The sequence below is a fragment of the Heteronotia binoei genome, chromosome 8, assembly GCF_032191835.1.
Source record: "Heteronotia binoei isolate CCM8104 ecotype False Entrance Well chromosome 8, APGP_CSIRO_Hbin_v1, whole genome shotgun sequence".
Taxonomy (NCBI): domain Eukaryota; kingdom Metazoa; phylum Chordata; class Lepidosauria; order Squamata; family Gekkonidae; genus Heteronotia; species Heteronotia binoei.
Genome location: NC_083230.1, coordinates 123,604,180 through 123,628,715, shown reverse-complemented (window position 1 = coordinate 123,628,715; position 24,536 = coordinate 123,604,180). Strand labels below are relative to the sequence as shown.

Below are 24,536 nucleotides of genomic sequence, written 5' to 3'. Positions count from 1 at the left end.
TTCTCCAAGCTAAAGAGCCCCAAGCGTTTCTCCAAGCTAAAGTCCCTGCCCTCCTCTCTGAATCAGAGAGTCAGAACATACCAATCGCTTGCCATCTCCTATATCTTCCTCCCGTACAACAGACACCCTGTGAGGTGGCTGGGGCTGAGAGAGCTCTCACAGCAGCTGCCCTTTCCAGGACAACTCTTGTGAAAGCCAAGAAGTGATTTAAATCACAAGTGATTTAAAGAGAGAAATGCCTTCTCCAAGGCAGCCAACGGTGCAGTAGTGGCTTCAAGAGCCACACAATATGTGTGAAAGAGACAAATGTGGCTCCCAAGTTGTGTTGTTGCTGTCGATTGGCCTAGAGCCGCAATAAACTGACTGACTGTGGCTCCCAAGTCACAGTTGGGCTCCCTCGTGCTCTAACCACTAAACCACGTGGCTTAAGAAAGACTCTAATGGACTTTAAGGTGGGGCTTATTCTCTCCAAGTCATTCAGAGTGGCGCGTGTGTTCTCTTCTCTGTTCTCACAGCAGCCTTGTGAGGTCAGCACTAAGCCGGTCAGAGAGAGAGGGTGACTACGTCAAGGTCATTCACTGAACTTCATGGCCCAGCAGGGGCTTGAACCTCTATCTTTGTAGGCTGTCGCTCTTAAACTTCCTCCTTTTACTTATACTCATGAAGTGGGTTAGAGGGAGAAAACATGGGTTGAGAGTTAATTGTTTGAAGGTCACCTTGTGGGTTTTACTGAAACACAGAGCCAGAAGGGAAGAAGAAGATATTGGATTTATATCCCGCCCTCCACTCTGAATCTCAGAGTCTCAGAGCGCCTCACAATCTCCTTTATTTTCCTCCCCCACACCAGACACCTTGTGGGGTGGGTGGGGCTCAGAGGACTCTCCCAGCAGCTGCCCTTTCAAGGACAACTCCTATGAGAGCTGTGGCAGACCCAAGGCCATTCCAGCAGCTGCAAGTGGAGGAGTGGGGAATCAAACCCGGTTCTCCCAGTTAAGAGTCCGCACACTCAACTGCTACACCTCTCTCTCTCTCTCTCTCTCTCTCGGCTTGACTTCGCGAACGAAGATTTAAGAAGGGTGCAGTAGTCCACGTCTGCTGCAGGCTCGCTGGTGGCTGACAAGACCAATGCGGGACAGGCAGATCCGGCCACAGTGGCTGCAGGGAAAAGTCTGATTTGGTGCTGTCAACTGGGGTGGGGGAGACAAGCTTTGTTTAGGCCACCTTTTCTAGGCCCCTCTCCGTGTGGAGCAAGCAGTGCTGTCCCTAGATAAGGCTGCTTGGTCGTTCAGGGTGCTGCCGAAAGATGCTTTCGTCTCCGGGTCAGCATCAGGCGACCAATACACTGAACCGCCTACATGCAGGATCGGGACTGCGGCTTCCAGTGGCATCTTCCACCTGCTGTTTCGCTGCTACACCAAACTGGTTCCAAAAGCTCATCTAGCCCAGTGGCTCCCAACCTTTTTGACTGGTTTTGTGGAAGACGGTTTTTCCATGGAGCAGTGTGTGTGTGAGGTGGTGCTGGGGTTTTTGCCACCCCAGGCTGTCCCCTCTTTCTGCCCCCTGTCCTTGGCCCCCATGGGGGTCTTTAAATGGGGGGAGGGAAACTGGGTGTTTCTGCCACCTCTCCACTAGGTGGCAAGGCAGCAGAAAGCCAATCTGCCTCCCCCTCCCATCCAAAAACCCCTTTCGAAGAAGAAGACATTGGATATATATTCTGCCCTCCACTCAAGAGTCTCAGAGCGGCTCACAATCTCCTTTACCTTCCTCCCCCACAACAGACACCCTGTGAGGTGGGTAGGGCTGAGAGAGCTCTCCCAGAAGCTGCCCTTTCAAGGACAAGCTCTGTGATAACTATGGTTGACCCAAGGCCATTCCAGCAGCTGCAAGCGGAGGAGTGGGGAATCAAACCCTGTTCTCCCAGATAAGAGAGCTATGGCTGATCAAGAGACTGATCAAGAGAGAGATCTTGGGGTCATGGTAGATAACTCACTGAAAATGTCAAGACAGCGTGCGATTGTAATAAAAAAGGCCAACGCCATGCTGGGAATTATTAGGAAGGGAATTGAAAACAAATCAGCCAGTATCAAAATGCCCTTGTATAAATCGATGGTGTGGTCTCATTTGGAATACTGTGTGCAATTCTGGTCACTGCACCTCAAAAAGGATATTATGGCATTGGAAAAAGAGCAGAAAAGAGCAACTAGAATGATTAAAGGTTTGGAACACTTTCCCTATGAAGAAAGGTTAAAACACTTGGGGCTCTTCAGCTTGGAGAAACATCGAACGCGGGGTGACATGATAGAGGTTTACAAGATTATGCACGGGATGGAGAAGGTAGAGAAAGAAGTCCTTTTCTCCCTTTCTCACAATACAAGAACTCATGGGCATATGATGAAATTGCTGAGCAGTCAGGTTAAAACAGATAAAAGGAAGTCCTTCTTCACCCAAAGGGTGATTAACATGTGGAATTCACTGCCAAAGGAGGTGGTGGCGGCTACAAGCATAGCCAACTTCAAGAAGGGGTTAGATAAAAATATGGAGCAGAGGTCCATCAGTGGCTATTAGCCACAATGTGTGTGTGTGTGTGTGTATATATATATATATATATATATATATATATATATATATATATATATATATATAATAATTTTTTTTTGGCCACTGTGTGATACAGAGTGTTGGACTGGGTGGGCCATTGGCCTGATCCAACATGGCTTCTCTTAAGTTCTTATGTTCTTATGGCTGACTCAAGGCCATTCCGGCAGGTGCAAGTGGAGGAGTGGGGAATCAAACCCGGTTCTCCCAGATAAGAGAGCTCTGGCTGACCCAAGGCCATCCCAGCAGCTGCAAGTGGAGGAGTGGGGAATCAAACCTGGTTCTCCCAGATAAGAGAGCTCTGGCTGACCCAAGGCCATTCCAGCAGCTGCAAGTGGAGGAGTGGGGAATCAAACCTGGTTCTCCCAGATAAGAGAGCTCTGGCTGACCCAAGGCCATCCCAGCAGCTGCAAGTGGAGGAGTGGGGAATCAAACCTGGTTCTCCCAGATAAGAGAGCTCTGGCTGACCCAAGACCATCCCAGCAGGTGCAAGTGGAGGAGTGGGGAATCCAACCTGGTTCTCCCAGATAAGAGAGCTCTGGCTGACCCAAGGCCATCCCAGCAGCTGCAAGTGGAGGAGTCGGGAATCCAACCTGGTTCTCCCAGATAAGAGAGCTCTGGCTGACCCAAGACCATCCCAGCAGGTGCAAGTGGAGGAGTGGGGAATCCAACCTGGTTCTCCCAGATAAGAGAGCTCTGGCTGACCCAAGGCCATTCCAGCAGGTGCAAGTGGAGGAGTGGGGAATCAAACCCGGTTCTCCCAGATAAGAGAGCTCTGGCTGACCCAAGGCCATCCCAGCAGCTGCAAGTGGAGGAGTGGGGAATCAAACCTGGTTCTCCCAGATAAGAGAGCTTTGGCTGACCCAAGGCCACCCCAGCAGCTTCAAGTGTAGGAGTGGGGAATCCAACCCGGGTCTCCCAGATAAGAGCGTGCACACTTTACCACTACACCAAACTGGCTCTCTGATCGTGGGTGGTGGTGGTGGTGGTGGTCTATAAATGAGGGGTAGGCTAAGGTCGCAGGAGCCTTTGAGCAAGTTCTCCCTGCCTTGGGTAAGGCTGCGCTGCCTCTTTCGTCCGCCCAGGTCCCGGGCAGGTGGGGGCTGCGCACCGCCTCTGCCTCACTCCATGGTTCAATTGCTTGCAGACCACGGACTGGTACCAGTCCGTGGCCTGGTGTTTGGGGACCCCTGATCTAGCCCAACCCCCCAACAGAGACCCAGAACATACCAATCCCAACACAAAAGTGCCCATTGCAGAGAGAGATCTGTGACAGAAAACAGGCTGTCTTTGATGGAGCTTCAAGAGACATAGGCAGCTTCAAGAGGGGATTGGATAAACATCTGGAGCAGAGGTCCATCAGTGGTTATTAGCCACAGCATATAGATGGAACTCTCTGCCTCGGGCAAGTGATGCTCTGTATTCTGGGTGCTTGGGGAGGGGGCACAATGGGAGGGCTTCTAGTAGTCCTGGCCCCACCGGTGGACCTCCTGAGGGCACCTGGGGTTTTGGTTACTGTGTGACGCAGAGTGCTGGACTGGATGGGCCACTGGCCTGATCCAACATGGCTTCTCTTCTGTTCTTATGTGACACAGAGTGTCAGACTCGATGGGCCATTGGCTGATCCAACATGGCTTCTCTTATGTGACGCATAGTGTTGGACTGGATGGGCCATTGGCCTGATCCAGCATGGCTTCTCTTATGGAACTTTATGTGCCCTGAATAGGGCTTCTCACTGAAGAACCCCGTTGGATTTTGATGGCATCCACAGCTTCCTTGGAATACAGTTTGACATCCTCCAGCTTGCTGGGCTGTGTGTGCTCGAGAGTGAGAAATATAGAAAGCTGGAAGGGACCCAGGAAATTTACATCCTCCCCCCTCACTCCCCCCCCCCCCAATGACTTCTGCTCTATGCCCAGAGGAGGGCAAAAAACCTCTAGGATCCCTTGTCTAAATCTGTCCTGGAGAAGCATTCCGTCCTGACTTGGAAGTAACGATTGGCATTAGTTTGGGCCTATAAAAAAGGACCACAAGAGCTGGGCATTTCGCTCATCCTTCCCCCCCCCCCCGGACTTTTTTTTGGTATAAATTTGCATATTAGGTGACACCCCATGACATCACCATTGTTTCACATAATATGCGCACAGTTAGTCATCGAGAACCGCTAATGCCACAATGAGAAATTGACTAACTGCGCGCATATTAAACAAAGCAGGAGTCAAGTGGCACCTTTAAGACCAACCAGGTTTTATTGATCTAGGTAGGCAGCCGTGTTGGTCTGAAGTAGTAGAACAAAATAGGAGTCGATTGCACCTTTAAGACCAACTTGGTTTTATTCAGAACGTCAGCTTTCGTGTGCGTGCGCGATATAAAGGGCGAGATATAAATCCGATATCATCATCTTCTTCTTCTTGATGGACCGAGGGCCTGATTCAGTAGAAGGCAGCTTCATGTGTTTACCTTTACCTTTACTCAGAGACAGCAGCCCTACCCTGAGTAAAAAGAGTTTTCCATGTTTTTCAAATGTGGAATCTGAACTGAAGGACAACCCATGGAGTGACTGTATTAAGCAGGCAATATCATTGTGTTGAGGTGTTTGGAGTCAGAAGTCGACGTCCAGGCTTTGGAATTCAGACGGTCGCCGTTGGAGACAGTGTGGGATTTGGCCTGTGGGGTTCCATAGGGCACAATCCTATTCCCTTGTGCCGTTTGACTTCTATCTAAAGCCCTTAGGACAGTTGCTTTTCGGTCTGGCCGCCATCGACATGCTGGTGACATCCAGGGTAGGGGAAGGGACAGTGGCTCAGTGGTAGAGTATCTGCTTGGGAAGCAGAAGGTCCCAGGTTCAATCCCTGGCGTCTCCAAAAAAGGGTCCAGACAAATAGGTGTGAAAAAACCTCAGCTTGAGACCCTGGAGAGCCGCTGCCAGTCTGAGAAGACAATATTGACTTTGATGGACCAAAGGTCTGATTCAGTATAAGGCAGCTTCATATGTTTATATGTTCAGGGTCTGTATTTCTTTATCCAAGAGGTCTTGAGCCGGTGGCAGTCTGCTGTGACTAAACGGCTAAGACTCAACAAATTGAAGCGAAATCCTGACAAGACAGAGGTACCGCCGGTGGGGAAAGAGGAGGCTTTGAAGGACATTGTGCGGCGCGCGCCTCGCCTTCCGCAGAGTTCATTGACTTATTAAATTTGCAGATGATACTAAATCGGGAGGGGTTGCAAACACAGAAGAAGACAGAAACAGGATACAGGATGACCTCGACAGGCTGGAAAACTGGGCTAAAGCCAATAAAATGAATTTTAACAGGGATAAATGTAAAGTTCTGAATTTAGGTAGGAAAAATCCAATGCATGTTTATCGGATGAGGGAGACTTGTCCCAGCAGTCGTCTGTGCGAAAAGGATCTGGGGGTCTTAGTGGATCATACGCTGAACATGAGTCAACGGTGTGATGCGGTGGCTAAAAAGGCAAATGCAATTTTGGGCTGTATCAACAGAAGTCTAGTGTCCAGATCACGTGATGTGATGGGATCGCTTTACTCTGTTCTGGTAAGACCTCCCCTGGAGAATCCTGTTCAGCTTTGGGCACCACATTTTAAGAAGGATATAGACAAGCTGGAACGGGTCCAGAGGAGGGCGACAAAGATGGTGAGGGGTCTGGAGACCAAGTCCTATGAGGAAAGGTTGAAGGAGCTGGGGATGTTTAGCCTGGAGAGGAGGCGGCTGAGAGGTGATCTGATCACCATCTTCAAGTCCTTGAAGGGCTGTCCTCTAGAGGATGTCAGTGTTTTTAAATATCTGTGTAGCTGATCAAATTTCTACTGGCCAATCAGAAGTATTTCTGGAAAAAGCCACATCTGGCACCGCCCACTTTCTAAAGGTGCTGGGAAAGGCGTTGGCTGGTTGGGAGATGCCAGGAAAGGTGTCGAAGAGTGTCGTGGTGCCCACGTGCACTGCATGGGGGATCCCTGGTGCAGAGGTTAGAATGCTGGATTAGGGTCTGAGAAATCCAGGTTCGAATCCCCACTCTGCTGTGGAAGCGTGCTGTGTGACTTTGGGCTAATCACAGACTCTCAGCCTTGTTTCCTAGGTTTGTTGTGAAGATAAGATGGAGGAGAGAAGAATGGTGTAAGACGCTTTGTGTCCCCACTGGGGGAAAGCAGGGTATAAAAGATATTAATAAATGAATTTTCCACTAAAGAGTATTTTAAATTGTAAGCTGCCTTGAGGTACAAGAGAGAGGAAAGGAAAGGTCCCCTGTGCAAGCACCAGTCGTTTCCGACTCTGGGGTGACGTTCCTTTCACAACGTTTTCACAGCAGACTTCTTACGGGGTGGTTTGCCATTGCCTTCCCCAGTCATCTACACTTTCCCCCCAGCTAGCTGGGGACTCATTTTACTGACCTCAGAAGGATGGAAGGCTGAGTCAACCTCGAGCCGGCTACCTGAAAAACCCAGCTTCCACTGGGGATCAAAGAAGCAGAATATAAATATTTTAATAACACATTTTATTAAGTAATAATAGTCTTCTGTTGTATATCTTACTTTCCGGGACAGTCCAAACATCTTGGTGCATACAGGTTTTCCCCCTAGTTTATAGAAGAAGAAGAAGATATTGGATTTATATCCTGCCCTCCACTCCAAAGAGTCTTAGAGCAGCTCCCAATCTCTTTTACCTTCCTCCCCCACAACAGACACCCTGTGAGGTTGATGAAGATATTGGATTTATATCCCGCCCTCCACTCTGAAGAGTCTCAGGGTGGCTCACAATCTCCTTTACCTTCCTCCCCCCCACAACAGACACCCTGTGGGGTAGATGAAGATACTGGATTTATATCCCGCCCTCCACTCTAAAGAGTCTGAGAGGTTCACAATCTCCTTTACCTTCCTCCCCCACAACAGACACCCTGTGAGGTGGGTGGGGCTGGAGAGGGCTCTCACAGCAGCTGCCCTTTCAAGGACAACCTCTGCCAGAGCTCTGGCTGACCCAAGGCCATTCCAGCAGCTGCAAGTGGAGGAGTGGGGAATCAAACCCAGTTCTCCCAGATAAGAGTCCTCCCACTTCACCACTACACCAAACTGGCTCTCTTATATACCATCTTGGAAGGTCCCAAGGCAAGTCCTTTCACACACATGCCTTGCAGATCTGTTGGGCGTGTGAAATCACAGCTGCTTTTCAAGCGTGTGGATTTTTAACAGCCTGCTTCTAGGAAAGTCTGGGTCCCGCTTATTCCATCCTGCTCTCTCTTTCCCGTCTTCTTGCGTTCTTGCCTTTATGCCTTCTTTCGACTTGTCCATTGCATCTCTCCCCCTTCTCAGCTCCTCTCTCCCTTTTCTCAAATATGCCTATCGTGGGCCTCTTGGTGTCATGGAACCTGAGGTCACAGTCTCTGAAGCTTAAGGAAAAGCTTTTACCAGCCGCACTTCAAAGAGAAGTGGAGAGAGACTGGGGGTTGCCACTGTTACCTCCGTCTCTTTGATTTCGTCCCTGCCCTGCCTCTGTGTTCTGCTCCTCTCTGCTGACTTCCTTGATTTCTTCCTCTGTCTTTTCCCCCCACCGATGAACATGTACTGTTATGTCCTGGTGACGTTAACCTTGTTTGATGTGCCCAGATTTACGGAAGCCAAGAAACAGCAGAGTGGCTCAGAGTGCTGCAGTATTGTGATCTGAACTCTCTACTCACGACCTGAGTTCTATCCCAGCGAAAGCTGGTTCAGGTAGCCGGCCCGAGGTTGACTCAGCCTTTCATTCTGAGGTCGGTAAATGAGCTTACTGGGGGGACAACCTCTGCCAGAGCTATGGCTGACCCAAGGCCATTCCAGCAGGTGCAAGTGGAGAAATGGGGAATCAAACCCGGTTCTCCCAGATAAGAGTCCGCACACTTAACCACTACACCAAACTGGTCGGTAAAATGAGTACCCAGCTTGCTGGGGGGAAAGCGTTGATGACTGCGGAAGGCAATGGCAAACGACTGGTGCTTGCACAGAAGAAGAAGAAGACGAAGATATTGGATTTATATCCCACCCTCCACTCCGAAGAGTCTCAGAGCGGCTCACAATCTCCTTTACCTCCCCCCCCCCCCACAACAGACACCCTGTGAGGTGGGTGGGGCTGGAGAGGGCTCTCACAGCAGCTGCCCTTTCAAGGACAACCTCTGCCAGAGCTATGGCTGACCCAAGGCCATGCTAGCAGGTGCAAGTGGAGGAGTGGGGAATCAAACCCGGTTCTCCCAGATAAGAGTCCGCACACTTAACCACTACACCAAACTGGCACAGGGGACTTTTCCTTTCCTTATGGTCTTAGAGCCCCGTGGTGCAGAGTGGTAATGATGCGGTACTGCAGTCGGAGCCCTCTGCTCAGGACCGGAGTTCGATCCCGACGGAATCTGGTTCAGGTAGCCGGCTCGAGGTTGACTCAGCCTTCCATCCTTCCGAGGTCGGTCAAATGAGTCTCCAGCTTTCTGGGGGAAAAGCGTAGATGACTGGGGAAGGCAATGGCAAACCACCCCGTAAAAAGTCTGCCATGAAAATGTTGTGAAAGCAACGTCACCCCAGAGTTGGAAACCAATGGTGCTTGCACAGGGGACTCCCTTTACCTTTAGAGAACCCCGTGGCGCAGAGTGTTAAAGCTGCAGTCCTAAGCTCTGCTCACGACCTGAGTTCGATCCCCGGTGGAGGCTGGGTTTTCAGGTAGCCGACTCGAGGTTGACTCAGCCTTCCATCTTTCCGAGGTTGGTAAAATGAGTCCCCAGCTTGCTGGGGGGAAAGTGTAGAGGACTGGGGAAGGCAATGGCAAACCACCCCGTGAACAGTCTGCCGTGAAAGCGTGAAAGCAACTTCACCCCAGAGTCTGAAATGACTGGTGCTTGCGCAGGGGACCTTTCCTTATGGTGTTGCCTGCTGTGGTAGAGTTGTGGACGATGGTTAGGAGATAGAATGTAGGGTTGCCAACTCCTCAGTGGCCTCCGGCGGGGGACAGTTTTTGCGTGCACAAAGTGCGTGGGGTGCAGTGACATCACCCGCGAGTGACATCATCGCGCTGGCAACGTCATGCGTCGGCTGCTCTAGGTGTGTATTTTACCGTAGATTTTTCCCTCCCAAAATGCTAGAGCATTTGGGGAAACGTCATCCTTTTCCACGTGATGTCATCACACCACGCACGCTTTGTGCGCACTAAGAGAGTCCCCCGCCGGAGGCTGTGAGGCACTTGACAACCCTACAGTCCTCCAAGGGCTCTTAGTACGGGACCTACTGTAAGCTCCCGGAGGACTGGCTACATCAGGGAGGTGTGGCCTAATATGCAAAGGAGGTCCTACTAGAATTCCTTACAGGGCTCTCAGTACAGGGTCTGCTGAGAGCTCCAGGAGGATTGGCTGCATCAAGGGTGTGTGGCCTAATATGCAAAGGAGGTCCTGCTAGAATTCCTTACAGGACTCTCCTTACAGGGCCTGCTGAGAGCTCCAGGAGGATTGGCTACATCAGGGGGGCGTGGCCTAATAGGCAAAGGAGGTCCTGCTGGAATTCCTTACAGGGCTCTTCGTACAGGGCCTGCTGAGAGCTCCAGGAGGATTGGCTACATCAGGGGTGTGTGGCCTAATAGGCAAAGGAGGTCCTGCTAGAATTCCTTACAGGGCTCTTCGTACAGGGCCTACTGTGAGCTCCAGGAGGATTGGCTGCATCAGGGGTGTGTGGCCTAATAGGCAAAGGAGGTCCTGCTAGAATTCCTTACAGGGCTCTTCGTACAGGGCCTACTGTGAGCTCCAGGAGGATTGGCTGCATCAGGGGTGTGTGGCCTAATAGGCAAAGGAGGTCCTGCTAGAATTCCTTACAGGGCTCTTCGTACAGGGCCTGCTGAGAGCTCCAGGAGGATTGGCTACATCAGGGGGGCGTGGCCTAATAGGCAAAGGAGGTCCTGCTAGAATTCCTTACAGGGCTCTTCGTACAGGGCCTGCTGGAAGCTCCAGGAGGATTGGCTGCATCAGGGGGTGTGGCCTAATATGCAAAGGAGGTCCTGCTAGAATTCCTTACAGGGCTCTTTGTACAGGGCCTGCTGTAAGCTCCAGGAGGATTGGCTACATCAGGGGTGTGTGGCCTACTAGGCAAAAAATTCCTACTAGAATTCCTTACAGGGCTCTTTGTACAGGGCCTGCTGGAAGCTCCAGGAGGATTGGCTACATCAGGGGTGTGTGGCCTAATATGCAAAGGAGTCCCTGCTACCAAAAAAAAAAATCCTTGCCTGTGAGCATCTGTGGAACCCAGTTGGGGTCTGCAAGATCAGAAAAAGAAAAATGCATTAAAAACAATATGCTCGTCAGTGCTTGAAGGTTTCTTTTCTAAAAGAAACTGGCTTTTTCTTTTTCCTGTTGTGCATTCATGTTGTGCTTCTGTGGGGAAGCAACAGTTACCTTTCATTCGGGGAAGGTGTTTGAGACCTTAAATATATTTTTAACAAATTTTTGGTGCAAGATCTGTTATCAGCGGCTTGAAATTTCCTTTCTTGAGCGGGAAACCAAAGCAGGTTGGAACTACGGAATACTAATGGAGCGGAACAGAAGGAAGCTGCTTGCCACTGCTCTTTAAGCAGCAGTAGAACAGTGAGAATGAAAGGATTCATTTAGTTGAGTGGAGAAGTGAAAGTAGGTAGACATAATGGGGAAGCCACCTTCCATAGTCTGAAAGGTCTTGACAAAGATGAAAGTTCCCAGCTGTTCCTGTCAAGCCTGATGTTGATAGGTTCCTATTGATCTTTTCCTTCTTCTTTGGCGGGTTTTTTTTATATGCTTCCGTGCAAAGTAGGTTTTGTGACTACTGCCCAGAGAAAGCTAGGCATATGACTGCCACAGGAGGTGTTGGCTTCAAGCATAAGAACATAAGAGAAGCCATGTTAGATCAGGCCAGTGGCTCATCCAGTCCAACACTCTGTGTCACATAAGAACATAAGAGAAGCCTTGTTGGATCAGGTCAGTGGCCCATCCAGTCCAACACTGTGTCACACAGTGGCCAAAAAGACCCAAACAAGTGCCATCAAGAGGTCCACCAGTGGGGCTAGAAGCCCTTCCACTGTGCCCCCCGCCAAGCACAAGAATACAGAGCATCACTGCCCCAGACAGAGAGTTCCAACAATAACCATAGACAGCTTCAAGGGGGGATTGGATAAACATCTGGAGCAGAGGTCCGCCAGTGGCCATTAGCCACAGCGTATTGTTGGAACTCTGTTTGGGGAGGTGATGTTCTGTATTCTTGGTTCTTGGAGGGGGGGCAACAGTGTGAGGGCTTTTAGTGTCCTGGTCCCACTGATTTACCTCCTGATGGCACCTGGGTTTTTTGGCCACTGTGTGACACAGAGTGTTGGGCTGGATGGGCCATTGGCCTGATTCAACATGGCTTCTCTTATGTTCTTACATTTGGAGCAGTGATGCTCTGTATTCTTGGTGCTTGGGGGTAGGGAAAGGTGGGAGGGCTTCTGGAGTTCTGGCCGCAATGGTGGACCTCCTGATAGCACCTGGCTTTGGGCTACTGTATGACACAGAGTGTTGGACTGGATGGGCCATTGGCCTGATCCAACGTGGCTTCTCTTATGTTCTTATGTGACACAGAGTGTTGGACTGGATGGGGCATTGGCCTGATCCAACATGGCTTCTCTTATGTTCTTATGTGACACAGAGTGTTGTGCTGGATGGGCCATTGGCCAGATCCAACGTGGCTTCTCTTCTGTTCTTATGTGACACAGAGTGTTGGACTAGATGGGCCATTGCCCTGACCCAACATGGCTTCTCTTATGTTCTTATGTGACACAGAGTGTTGGACTGGATGGGCCATTGGCAACCCCAATGGCCCTGTGCACTGTTTGGCAGGGGGAAGAGCATCGCCCGAGCTACTGGTTCCACCAGTATTAAAAAAGGCAACGGGTGGGAAAAGTGGGAATGAAGGATTGCTGAACTGTATGCTTTGGCTGCGTGACTCAGCAATGGATTTCCAGGGGTTCCAGCTGGGGAAAAGTAGTTGCTCGTTACTAGCAAACTGCAGGGTTTATCTCCTAATCACTTAAGATGCGTTTGAAGATTCCAGACCCTCATTAAGAACCTGAGACAAGGTTCCTCAGATGCTCAGAGGTAAAAATCACCTAGGAAATGAATTGTGGCTGCAGCTGGAAGAGGGAGGCGGCGTGAGGAACGTGTACTTCGGTAAGCTGGGTTTATAAATTATTGACGTTTCTTCTCTTTCGGTCTGTTCTCAGCTGTCTGAAAATGTTATCGAGCGGATGAAGGAGCCCTCTTCTCCTCGCGGACGGCCTCAGCAGAAACCGGAATCTGGTGGTCATGGCGTGGGTGGAGGCACGAAAGGTACGTTCATGCTTCGGTAACGAGAATCGTTGAATCCTAGAGTTGGAAGGGGCCATAGAGACCATCTAGTCCGACCCCCTACTCCATGCAGGATCGGCCTAAAGCATCTCCCACAAATAATTGTCCAGCCGTGTTTTGTAGACTGCCAATGAAGGGGAGCTCACCACATTCCTAGGCAGCTGGTTCCACCTCTGAACTACTCTGGCCGTAAATTTTTTCTCCCTAACATCCAGCCGGTACTTTTCTGCTTGTAATTTGAACCCATTGCTTTGGGTCCTGTCCTCCGCTGCCAAGTGGAACAGCTCCACTGGTGAACCTCCTGACGGCACTTGGGTTTTTTGGCCATTTTGTGACACAGAGTGTTGGACTGGATGGGCCACTGGCCTGATCCAACATGGCTCCTATTCTGTTCTTATGTGACACAAGAGTGTTGGGCTGGATGGGCCTGATCCAACATGGCTCCTCTTCTGTACTTATGTGACACAGAGTGCTGGGCTGGATGGCCGTTGGCCTGATCCAACATGGCTTCTCTTATGTGACACAGAGTGTTGGACTGGATGGGCTGTTGGCCTGATCCAACATGGCTTCTCTTATGTTCTTATGTGACACAGAGTGTTGGACTCGATGGGCTGTTGGCCTGATCCAACATGGCTTCTCTTATGTTCTTATGTGACACAGAGTGTTGGACTGGATGGGCCATTGGCCTGATCCAACATGGCTTCTTCTATGTTCTTATGTGACACAGAGTGTTGGACTGGATGGGCCACTGGCCTGATCCAACATGGCTTCTTTTATGTTCTTATGTGACACAGAGTGTTGGACTGGATGGGCCACTGGCCTGATCCAACATGGCTTCTTTTATGTTCTTATGTGACACAGAGTGTTGGACTGGATGGGCCACTGGCATGATCCAACATGGCTTCTTCTATGTTCTTATGTGACACAGAATGTTGGACTGGATGGGCCACTGGCCTGATCCAACATGGCTTCTCTTATGTTCTTATGTGACACAGAGTGTTGGACTGCATGGGCCACTGGCCTGATCCAACATGACTTCTCTTATGTTCTTATGTGACACAGAGTGTTGGACCGGATGGGCCACTGGCCTGATCCAACATGGCTTCTTCTATGTTCTTATGTGACACAGAGTGTTGGTCTGGATGGGCCACTGGCCTGATCCAACATGGCTTCTCTTATGTTCTTATGTGACACAGAGTGTTGGACTGGATGGGCCACTGGCCTGATCCAACATGGCTTCTTCTATGTTCTTATGTGACACAGAGCGTTGGACTGGATGGGCCACTGGCCTGATCCAACATGACTTCTCTTTTGTTCTTATGTGACACAGAGTGTTGGACCGGATGGGCTATTGGCCTGATCCAACATGGCTTCTCTTACGTTGTTATGTTCTTGCCCTCCTCTAAATGACAGCCTTGCAAATATTTCAAGAGAGCTATCATGTCCCCCCTCAGTTTCCTCTTCTCCAGACTGAACATTCCCAAGGGCCTCAGTCTTTCCTTAGAGGGTTCTTCCTCCAGATCCTCGATCATCCTTGTCGCTCTCTTCTGCACCCGCTCGATTTTATCCGTGTCTTTTTTGAAGTGAGGCCTCCAGAACTACACTGTTCCATGTGGGGCTTACCAAAGTGAGTAGGAGCTTGTGAAAATCCAGAAGTAACTTCCACCGAGCCTTTAACCGTGCTATCTAGAGCCAGTCCTAATAAACCATACCCCTTCTTTTAACAGTCAACAAGATGAGTTTCAATAGATCCTTTATTCTGATGACTCTTTACTAGTTTCTTTCAAGCTGCCATAGAGAAGTTTATTTGTGGCAATTTTCCCTCCCTAACACCACAAAGATGTACCTTGAAAGTTGTGCACAGGTAGATCTGTGTCTGTTTAAATTTTGAACACAGCAGCTGCATGCAAATGTTATAATGCGCTGAGATTAGTTCAGAATGGGTAGAAACAGCAGCCGGTGGCAGCCTTTGCGTGCTCCTGTTAGCATGCAGAGCTCGATTCCGAGCTTTCTAATTTAATCAAGTGCCAGCGCCGTTTGACATTTGAATGCAGGCACCTTGCTGAATTGGCATTTGTTTGCCTGCCGCAAGCCTGGGACAAAATTGGAAGTGTGTGGGAGGGGGCTCAGTAAGTTTTGTCTGTGTCTGTCACAGGCAAGTGTCTGTTAGTTGTGATGTCCAAATGCAGCTGGTGGAATATGTGTCCAGGCTCTAGTGCAGGGGCGGCTAAACTGTGGCTCAGGAGCCACATGTGGCTCTTTTACCCACATTGTGAGGGTCTTGAAGCCTCCATTATCCCGTTGGCCGACTGGGAGAAAGCATTTATCTCTTTAAACTGCTTCTTCAAGCCAAGCCAGCTGGCAGCTTGAAAAATGCATTTAAAGTTGAAGTTGTTTTCTTTCCACCTCTTCCTCCCTAGCTTGCTTGCTTGCTTGCTTGCTTGCTTGCTTGCTTCCTTCCTTCCTTCCTTCCTTCCTTCCTTCCTTCCTTCCTTCCTTCCTTCCTTCCTTCCTTCCTTCCTTCCTTCCTTCCTTCCTTCCTTCCTTCCTTCCTTCCTTCCTTCCTTCCTATGGCCCATCCAGTCCAACACTCTGTGTCACATAAGAACATAAGAGTAGCCATGTTTGGTCAGGCCAATGGCCCATCCAGTCCATCACTTTGTGTCACATAAGAACATAAGAGAAGCCATGTTGGATCAGTCCAGTGGCCTATCCAGTCCAACACTCTGTGTCACAGAAGAACAGAAGAGAAGCCATGTTGGATCAGTCTAATGGCCCATCCAGTCCAACACTCTGTGTCACACACTGGCCAAAAAAACCCAGGCATCATCAGGAAGTCCATCAGTGGGGCCAGGACACTAGAAGCCCTCCCACTGTGCCCCCACCCTCCAAACACCAAGAATACAGAGCATCACTACCCCAGACAGAGAGTTTTAACAATACGCTGTGGCTCCACCTTCCTCCGACTCCAACTCAGGTTGCCAATGGGTTGTGTGTACATTTAATTGTACCAGCTCGTTAAAAAAAGGCGGGGGGGGGGGGAGCAGGGAGAGACCAAAACTGATAGGAAAACTAGTGTAGAGTTTGTTGATTGGTACATTTGTCTTCAGGGCCGGCCCTGCCACTAGGCAAACTAGGCAATTGCCTACGGCACTGGCCTTCTGGGGGTGCTGAATTGGGCGCCCCCCCCCGTGCGACTCAGTGACGTTATCAGCGCGGGGAGGGGGGCACCAGAGGTTAGCCTTCCTTGGGGTGACAGACAGCGTGGGGCTAGTCTGTTTTCTCAGACAAACACAAGGCAGGGTGTCCATTTTGTTAGTGTAGTGACATCGTGCCTTTTCTTTTAGATAACTGCTGTTTTGTGTGTGTGTGTGTAAAGTCACAAGTCGCAGCTGACTGACTGCAACTCCGTAGGGTTTTCAAGGCAAGAGAGCAACAGAGGTGATTTTCCATTGTTGTCCTCTGCATAGTGGCTCTGGAATTCCTTCTTGACTAAGTACTAACCCGGGCCAATCTGGCTGAGTTTTCTGAGATCTGACAAGATTGGGCTAGCCTGGGTCACCCAGGCCAGGGCCGGTTCTGTTAAATAGAGGCTTTCAAATTACAAAGTCACTTTACTTCATTTATATCCCACTTTCCCTTCAGCCAGGGGTGTCAAACATGCAGACCAGGGGCCGAATCAGGCCCCCTGGAGGGCTCCTATCGGACTCCCCGAGCAACTGGCTGTCATCTGCTTCCTTCTCCCTCTCTTGCTTCCTTCTGCATCACAGCTTGCTTTGCCAGGCTTGCTCAATCGCACAGGAGCTACCGAGCAAAGCCTCTATTTTCTCCATCGCCGGAGTCTCCTCCCTTGGGGAGGAAGAGCTTCCTTTGTCAGACTTTATCAATTGCATAGCAGAGCTACTGAGCCAAGCCTCTCTTCCTTCTCTTGGCTGAGGATCCTCCCCCTCCTGATCCCCTGGGGAAGGAAAGAAAGAGCCAGCGCTTCCTTTGCCCAGTTCCCTGGATCCCACAGGAGAGATACAAAGAAAGCACCTTTAAGACCAACAAGTGCTGGTGTTTTCAGCATGTTTTATTTTAAGCTTTTAAAAAAATCTTTGTGTTTGTCTGTGTCCTTTATAAAGTTTATATCTCTGCTACCTGGCATTACATTTTATGACTCACATGGCCCGGCTCGACAAGGTCTCATTTATGTCAGATCTGGCCCTCATAACAAGTGAATGTAATACTCTTGCTCTAAGCGGCTTACAGCATCCTCCCCCCTCTATTTTATCCTCCTCCCTGTGAGGTAGCTCAGACTGAGAGTGTGACTGGTCCAAGGTCACCTGATAAGCTTTCTAGGCAGAGTTAGGAGTTGAACTCTAAACCACTGCACCACACAAGTTTTCTAAGACTTTTTTACCCCACGATGGTGCTTTGTGGACCTAAAAAAAAAAACCCGGGGGAGGGATGAAGATATAACTGGAGCCAGGGCTTTTTCTGTAGCAGGGACGCGTTTGCATATTAGGCCACACCCCCTTGATGCAGCCAGTCCTCCTCGAGCTTACATTAGGCCCTGTACCGAGAGCCTTGTAAGCTCTTAGAGGATTGGCTACATCAGGGGGTGTGGCCTAATCGGCAAAGGAGGATTGGCTACATCAGGGGGTGTGGCTTAATATGCAAAGGAGTTCCTGGTACAAAAAAGAAAAATAGCCCTGACTGGAGTTTATTTCTTGCCGAACATCCGTGGGGTTTTCCCAGTCAGTTGGGTAATTTTAAACGCACTGAAATACTGAAGAAGCAAAAGAACGGGGGGGGGGAAAAAGAAAGAAAACAGAAACAGAACTTCACAGCGCGTCTGTCATTCTTTCCCGGGGCTGTTTGATGACAAGTCAGTTCATCTGACTAGCGTTGGGTGCGTTTTCTGAACGAGCGGAGCTTAGTCCTAATAGGCAAATCTAATGGCTTAATTTGGCTTTTTTTTTTTTTACTGGATTTCTGAATGCTGTAAAATGCTATTTTAAAAGGAAGGCAAAGAAATTACTCAAAAGGGGAAGCCTCGCGCTGCAGGCCACCGTCGTTTCTGTTGTGGGATTGTCGTCACAGTGTTGAGCTTCGGCTTTCTCTATTGCGGTTTTTGCACCAGGGACGAACCTGCTGTTTCCGTTGCCTCGTAGCGGCGCTAAGAGCTTCCCCGCTCCCGCTTTTTTGGACTGCTTGGAAATCCCTCCTCGTTGTTAGAGACCGGGTGTGGGGTGGCAGGCCGTTTGTCTTTATTTCGGTCTTTTCCAGCGAATGCGGAGAGTGGGCGAAGCTGAAAAACTGTGACCGACCCAAGGTGAACTTCATGGCTTGAATCCAGGTCTCCAAGTCGCATGCGTTAGGCTGGCAAGCCCAGTTGCAGCAAGTTGCATTGGCCCATTGCAAGTTCGAGAAGAAAAAACAAAATGCACATAATGCTTTTTGCTGTGCGCCATCGAGTCACAGCTGGCTTATGGGGACCCTATATGGTTTTCAAGGCAAGAGTCTTAACAGAGATTGGTGTGCCATTGCCTTCTTCTACATAGCGACCCTGGGCTTCCGTGGTGGTCTCCTATCCGAGCAATAACCAGGGTTTGGATTTATATCTTGCCCTATACGCTGAATCTCAGAGCGGTCACAATCTCCTCTACCTTCCCTGTGAAGTAGGTGGGGCTGAGAGAGCTTTTTACAGCAGCTGCCCTTTCAAGGACAACTCCTGTGAAAGCTGACCCAAAGCCATTCCAGCAGGTGCAAGTGAGGGAGTGGGGAATCAAAGCCGGTTCTCCCAGATAAGAGAGATGTGGCTGACCCAAGCCCATTCCAGCAGGTGCAAGTGGAGGAGCGGGGAATCAAAGCTGGTTCTCCCAGATAAGAGAGCTCTGGCTGACCCAAGGCCATTCCCGCAGCTGCAAGTGGAGGAGTGGGGGATCAAGCCCGGTTCTCCCAGATAAGAGAGCTATGGCTGACCCGAGGCCATTCCAGCAGGTGCAAGTGGAGGAGTGGGGAATCAAACCCGGTTCTCCCAGATAAGATTGCTCTGGCTAACCCAAGGCCATTCCAGCAGGTGCAAGTGGAGGAGTGGGGAATCAAACCCAGTTCTCCCAGATAAGAGAGCTCTGGCTGACCCAAGGCCATTCCAGCAGGTGCAAGTGGAGGAGTGGGGAATCAAACCCGGTTCTCCCAGATAAGAGAGCTCTGGCTGACCCAAGGCCATTCCAGCAGGTGCAAGCGGAGGAGTGGGGAATCAAACCCGGTTCTCCCAGATAAGAGAACTCTGGCTGACCCAAGGCCATTCCAGCAGCTGCAAGGGGAGGAGTGGGGAATAAAACTCGGTTCTCCCAGATAAGAGAGCTCTGGCTGACCCAAGGCCATTCCAGCAGCTGCAAGTGGAGGAGTGGGGAATCAAACCCGGTTCTCCCAGATAAGAGAGCTCTGGCTGACCCGAGGCCATTCCAGCAGGTGCAAGTGGAGGAGTGGGGAATCAAACCCGGTTCTCCCAGATTAGAGTCCGCACACTTCACTACTACACCAAACTGGCTCTCTTTGCTTCTGAGATCTGACACGACTGGGCTGGCCTGGACCTCGTCAGTCAGGGTGTAGTGGTTAAGTGCGCGGACTCTTATCTGGGAGAACCGAGTCTGATTCCCCACTCCTCCACTTGCAGCTGCTAGAATGGCCTTGGGTCAGCCATCGCTCTCGCAGAGCTGTCTTTGAAAGGGCAACTTTGGGGAGAGCTCTCTCAGCTCCAACCACCTCACAAGGTGTCTGTTGCGGGGGGAGGAAGGTAAAGGAGATTGTGAGCCACTCTGAGATTCAGGGTATGGAGCAGGGTATAAATCTAACGTCGTTGTCTTATCATTAGGGCCAACCAAAATGACACAAAGCACAGTGCAAACATTCAAACTTAACAGAACTCTTCGTCTTTCCTGATGGTTCTGTCAGGCTCGAAGGCTTGCTAAATATTTTGTGTCATTTTGGTTGGCTCGAGCAAAAGGTGCCCTGCCTTGCTTGGCCCAGCTTAGCCTGATTTTGTCAATCTCGCAAACTAAGCAGGGTCACACTCAACGCTCCCTCTAAGCTACGGAGTCTTGTGAGCAAAAATTCTGCTTTGTAAGTTACTGGCATTCAAATGGTGAGCTACTGTCCCACGGTGCAGAGTGGTAAAGCTGCAGTACTGCAATCCAAGCTATCTGCTCACGACCTGAGTTCGATCCCGGCGGAAGCTGGGTTCAAGTAGCCACAAACAAAGAACAAAATCCATGAAAAAATTACTGATGACTCTCATACACTCAATAGGATTAATTATACATAATTTTTAGTATAAAGCTGATGGACAATTCATCAGAAATTCTTAGGAAAAAAGTTCCTTAAAGTAGCCACAAAGCTATGAATTAATTGGAACAGAACAAAGTGTTAGGAAAGTGCAAAGTCCAATATTTCACATATTCCAGACCGAGTAGACGTTCCAAACTGCGGTCAGCATGGATGGCAGCATATTCCACACATTTCAATGTGATGTCATCTTTGTCCAGGAGGAAAAAGTTTGAACAGTCATCAGGCTCTCAAATTCTTTGCAGAGCGATTAGCACGATGTCTTATGCTGGAGAAAAATCTCTTTTGGGAGAGCTCTCTCAGCCCCACCCACCTCACAGGGTGCCTGTTGTGGGAGAGGAAGGTAAAAGAGATTGTGAGCCGCTCTGAGACTCTGAAATTTGGAGTGGAGGACAGAATATAAATCCAATGTCGTCGTCTTATTTTTATTACTGCATTGTAATATATAATAAAATAATTACACAGTTCTTGGCCCGGTTGCTAACAGGGGTTGGGGCCCCCTGGGTTAGCTGATGTGGGTGCTTCTCTTCACTTAGGACAGGAGGTTGGATTAGATGGCCTCTCGTCTCTTGTGACTTCTGTGATCCTCTGTCCCCCACTCTGCCCTCCCAAATAGCATAAGGTACAAGTTGCAACTTGCCACTCATATTTTGAGTTCCTTCCTGGCTCCTTACGACCAAAGGGAGATGCTGCAGTCTTCTAAGATGAATTTGGGGTGCGGTGAGGAGGATGGAGGTAAAACACATTTTACTGCTTCCTTTTGCAAAACTTTTAGGAGCCGCAGCAATATCAGGAAGGTACTTTTAAGGTGATAAGAAGAGGTAAAGGTAGTCCCCTGTGTAAGCACCAGTCATTTCTGACTTTGGGGTGACGTCGCATCACGACGTTTTCACGGCAGACTTTTTTACGGGGTGGTTTGCCCTTGCCTTCCCCAGTCATCTATGCTTTCCCCCCAGCAAGCTGGGTCCTCATTTTACCAACCTCGGAAGGATGGAAGGCTGAGTCAATCCGGAGCCGGTTACCTGAACCAGCTTCCGCTGGGATCGAACTCAGGTCGTGAGCAGAGGGCTCTGACTGCAGTACTGCAGCTTTACCACTCTGCGCCGCGGGGCTCTTTTTAAGGTGATACCGGCTCCTATTTCAGCCAGCGCTTGCAGCCGATGTGCGGAGAATGCCAAATTTCAGACGCATGTCAAATTTAATTACTTCAGAATTATACCAGAAGTGAAGATTCCTGGTAATAATTTACCCATTACAACTTTGTGGTCAAAAACAGCGGTCATACATAAATGTACGAATACGTTGAGTCTCTTTTTTTTTGCAGCTGTCATTTGGTGATCTGGTGTCAAGTCGTTTAGATGCTAAAGAGATTAGTTTTTGTATTCCTCGCATGAGGCAAGGGGACACCAGCGCCGTCAAGAAAGACAAGCTCCGCTATGCTTGCTGTCCTTTGCATTTGCGTGTGATGGAACTGGCTCTTGTCAATTGTGCAGAGTTGTTCGTGGTGCGATTTAAAGAAACAGATTCCTTCTCCAAGCCAGCCAACGGGGCAGTGGGGACTTTGAGAGCCACACAATATGTATGGAAGAGCCACATGTAACTTCTGTGATCCTCTGTCCCCCACCCCGCCCTCCCAAATAGCATAGGGTACAAGTTTGGCCACCCCTGGTATCTATACATAAATCCTACAATTGTAGGGACTGCTGTAGATACCCTATCCTCAGGTTTTAATCATGAGACTTGGTTAAAATCAGTTCTGCCTGTTTGCAGTAGAAACTGACTGCGAAGAGCGCTGATGGACTTGCCCCTTGTAGCTTTTAAAAAACAGATTCTCCTTCCTTCCTTCCTTCCTTCCTTCCTTCCTTCCTTCCTTCCTTCCTTCCTTCCTTCCTTCCTTCCTTCCTTCCTTCCTTCCTTCCTTCCTTCCTTCCTTCCTTCCTTCCTTCCTTCCTTCCTTCCTTCCTTCCTTCCTTCTGCAGTTTTGGTCGCCGCACCTCAAAAAGGATATTATAGCATTGGAGAAAGACCAGAAAACGGCAACTAGAATGATTAAAGGGCTGGAACACTTTCCCTATGAAGAAAGGTTGAAACGCTTGGGGCTCTTTAGCTTGGAGAAACGTCGACTGCGGGGTGACATGATGGAGGTTTATAAGATTATGCATGGGACGGAGAAAGTAGAGAAAGAAGTACGTTTCTCCCTTTCTCACAATACAAGAACTTGTGGGCATTCGATGAAATTGCTGAGCAGCCAGGTTAAAACGGATAAAAGGAAGTACTTCTTCACCCAAAGGGTGATTAACATGTGGAATTCACTGCCACAGGAGGTGGTGGCAGCCACAAGCATAGCCACCTTCAAGAGGGGTTTAGATAAAAATATGGAGCAGAGGTCCATCAGTGGCTATTAGCCACAGTGTGTGTGTATGTATAAAATTTTTTGCCACTGTGTGACACAGAGTGTTGGACTGGATGGGCCATTGGCCTGATCCAACATGGCTTCTCTTATGTTCTTATGTTCACATGAACCTGCCTTATACTGAAACAGATCCTTTGTCAGCCAGTTTGGTGCAGTAGTTAAGTGTGCGGACTCTTATCTGGGAGAACCAGGTTCGATTCCCCACTCCTCCACATGAAGCTGCTGGAGTGGCCTTGGGTCAGCCTTAGCTCTCGCATAGCTGTCCTTGAAAGGGCTGCTTCTGTGAGAGCTCTCTCAGCCCCTCCTAACTCACAGGGTATCTGTTGGTTCCCCTCTCCTCCACATGCAGCTGCTGGAGTGCCCTTGGGTCAGCCTTAGCTCTCACATAGCTGTCCTTGAAAGGGCCGCTTCTGTGAGAGCTTATACTGAAACAGATCCATTGTCAGTCAGTTTGGTGCAGTGGTTAAGTGTGCGGACTCTTATCTGGGAGAACCAGGTTTGATTCCCCACTCCTGCACATGCAGCTGCTGGAATGGCCTTGGGTCAGCCAGAGCTCTCTTATCTGGGAGAACCGGGTTTGATTCCCCACTCCTCCACTTGTACCTGCTATCATTGCCTTGGGTCAGCCAGAACTCTGGCAGAGCTTGTCCTTGAAAGGGAAGCTGCTGTGAGAGCCCTCTCCAGCCCCACCCATCTCACAGAGTGTCTGTTGTGGGGGAGGAAGGGAAAGGAGATCATGAGCCGCTCTGAGACTCTGTCCTCGAAAGGGCAGCTTCTGGGAGAGTTCTCTCAGCCGCACCTACCTCACAGGGTATCTGTTGGGGGGGGGGGAAGGTAAAGGAGATTGTGAGCCGCTCTGAGACTCTTCGAAGTGGAGGGCGGGATATACATCCAGTATCTTCATCTACCTCACAGGGTGTCTGTTTTGCGGGGGAGGAAGGTAAAGGAGATTGTGAGCAGCTCTGAGACTCTGAATGGAGGGTGGGATATAAATCCAATATCTTCATCTACCTCACAGGGTGTCTGTTTGGGGGGGAGGAAGGTAAAGGAGATTGTGAGCCGCTCTGAGACTCTGAGTGGAGGGCGGGATATAAATCCAAAACTTCATCTACCTTACAGGGTATCTGTTATGGTGGGGGGAGGAAGATAAAAGAGATTGTGAGCCGCTCTGAGACTCTTCAGAGTGGAGGGCGGAATATAAATCCAATATCATCTTCCTCTTTTTGAAGGTCGCATTTTGTTGATTGTACTGACTCGCTGTGTGCGGAATCTGCCTTAAGTCCCTGTGACAGAAGGTGGATTATAGCATCAATAAACACACAAATAAACATCAATATCAGTGACATTAGGACGGTCCTGGAAATCAGACTTAGTAAGCTTGAGAGACATGGAGTAAAAGGACAAGTCCCCTTGTGGATCAAAAAATGGCTAATTAATAGGAAGCAGAGAGTCAGTATAAATGGGCAGTCTTCGCAGTGGGGGACGGTAAGCAGTGGGGTGCCGCAGGGCTCAGTACTGGGTCCCATGCTGTTTAACTTGTTCATTAATTATTTGGAGTTGGGAGTGAGCAGTGAAGTGGCTAAGTTTACAGATGACACTAAATTGTTCAGAGTGGCAAGAACCAGAAAGGATTGTGAGGCACTCCAAAGCGATCTGTTGAGGTTGGGTGAGTGGGCGTCAACGTGGCAGATGAGGTTTATTGTGGCCAAGTGTAAAGTAATGCACATTGGGGCCAAAAATCCCAGCTACAAATACAAGTTGATGGGGTGTGAACTGGCAGAGGCTGACCAAGAAAGGGATCCTGGGGTCGTGGTAGATAACTCACTGAAAA

The 24,536-nt window shown here is 49.6% G+C and overlaps 1 protein-coding gene across 2 annotated transcripts in view; it reads left to right on the top strand.

Moving 5' to 3' along the window:
- The window catches only part of CHCHD3 (coiled-coil-helix-coiled-coil-helix domain containing 3), a 476,827-nt gene that overhangs the window by 3,667 nt on the left and 448,624 nt on the right, over positions 1-24,536 (top strand). For both annotated transcript variants that reach the window (XM_060246014.1, XM_060246013.1), the window contains exon 2: positions 12,837-12,942. In XM_060246014.1, the coding sequence (XP_060101997.1) occupies positions 12,837-12,942 (106 nt within the window). The remainder of the gene's footprint in view (positions 1-12,836; positions 12,943-24,536) is intronic.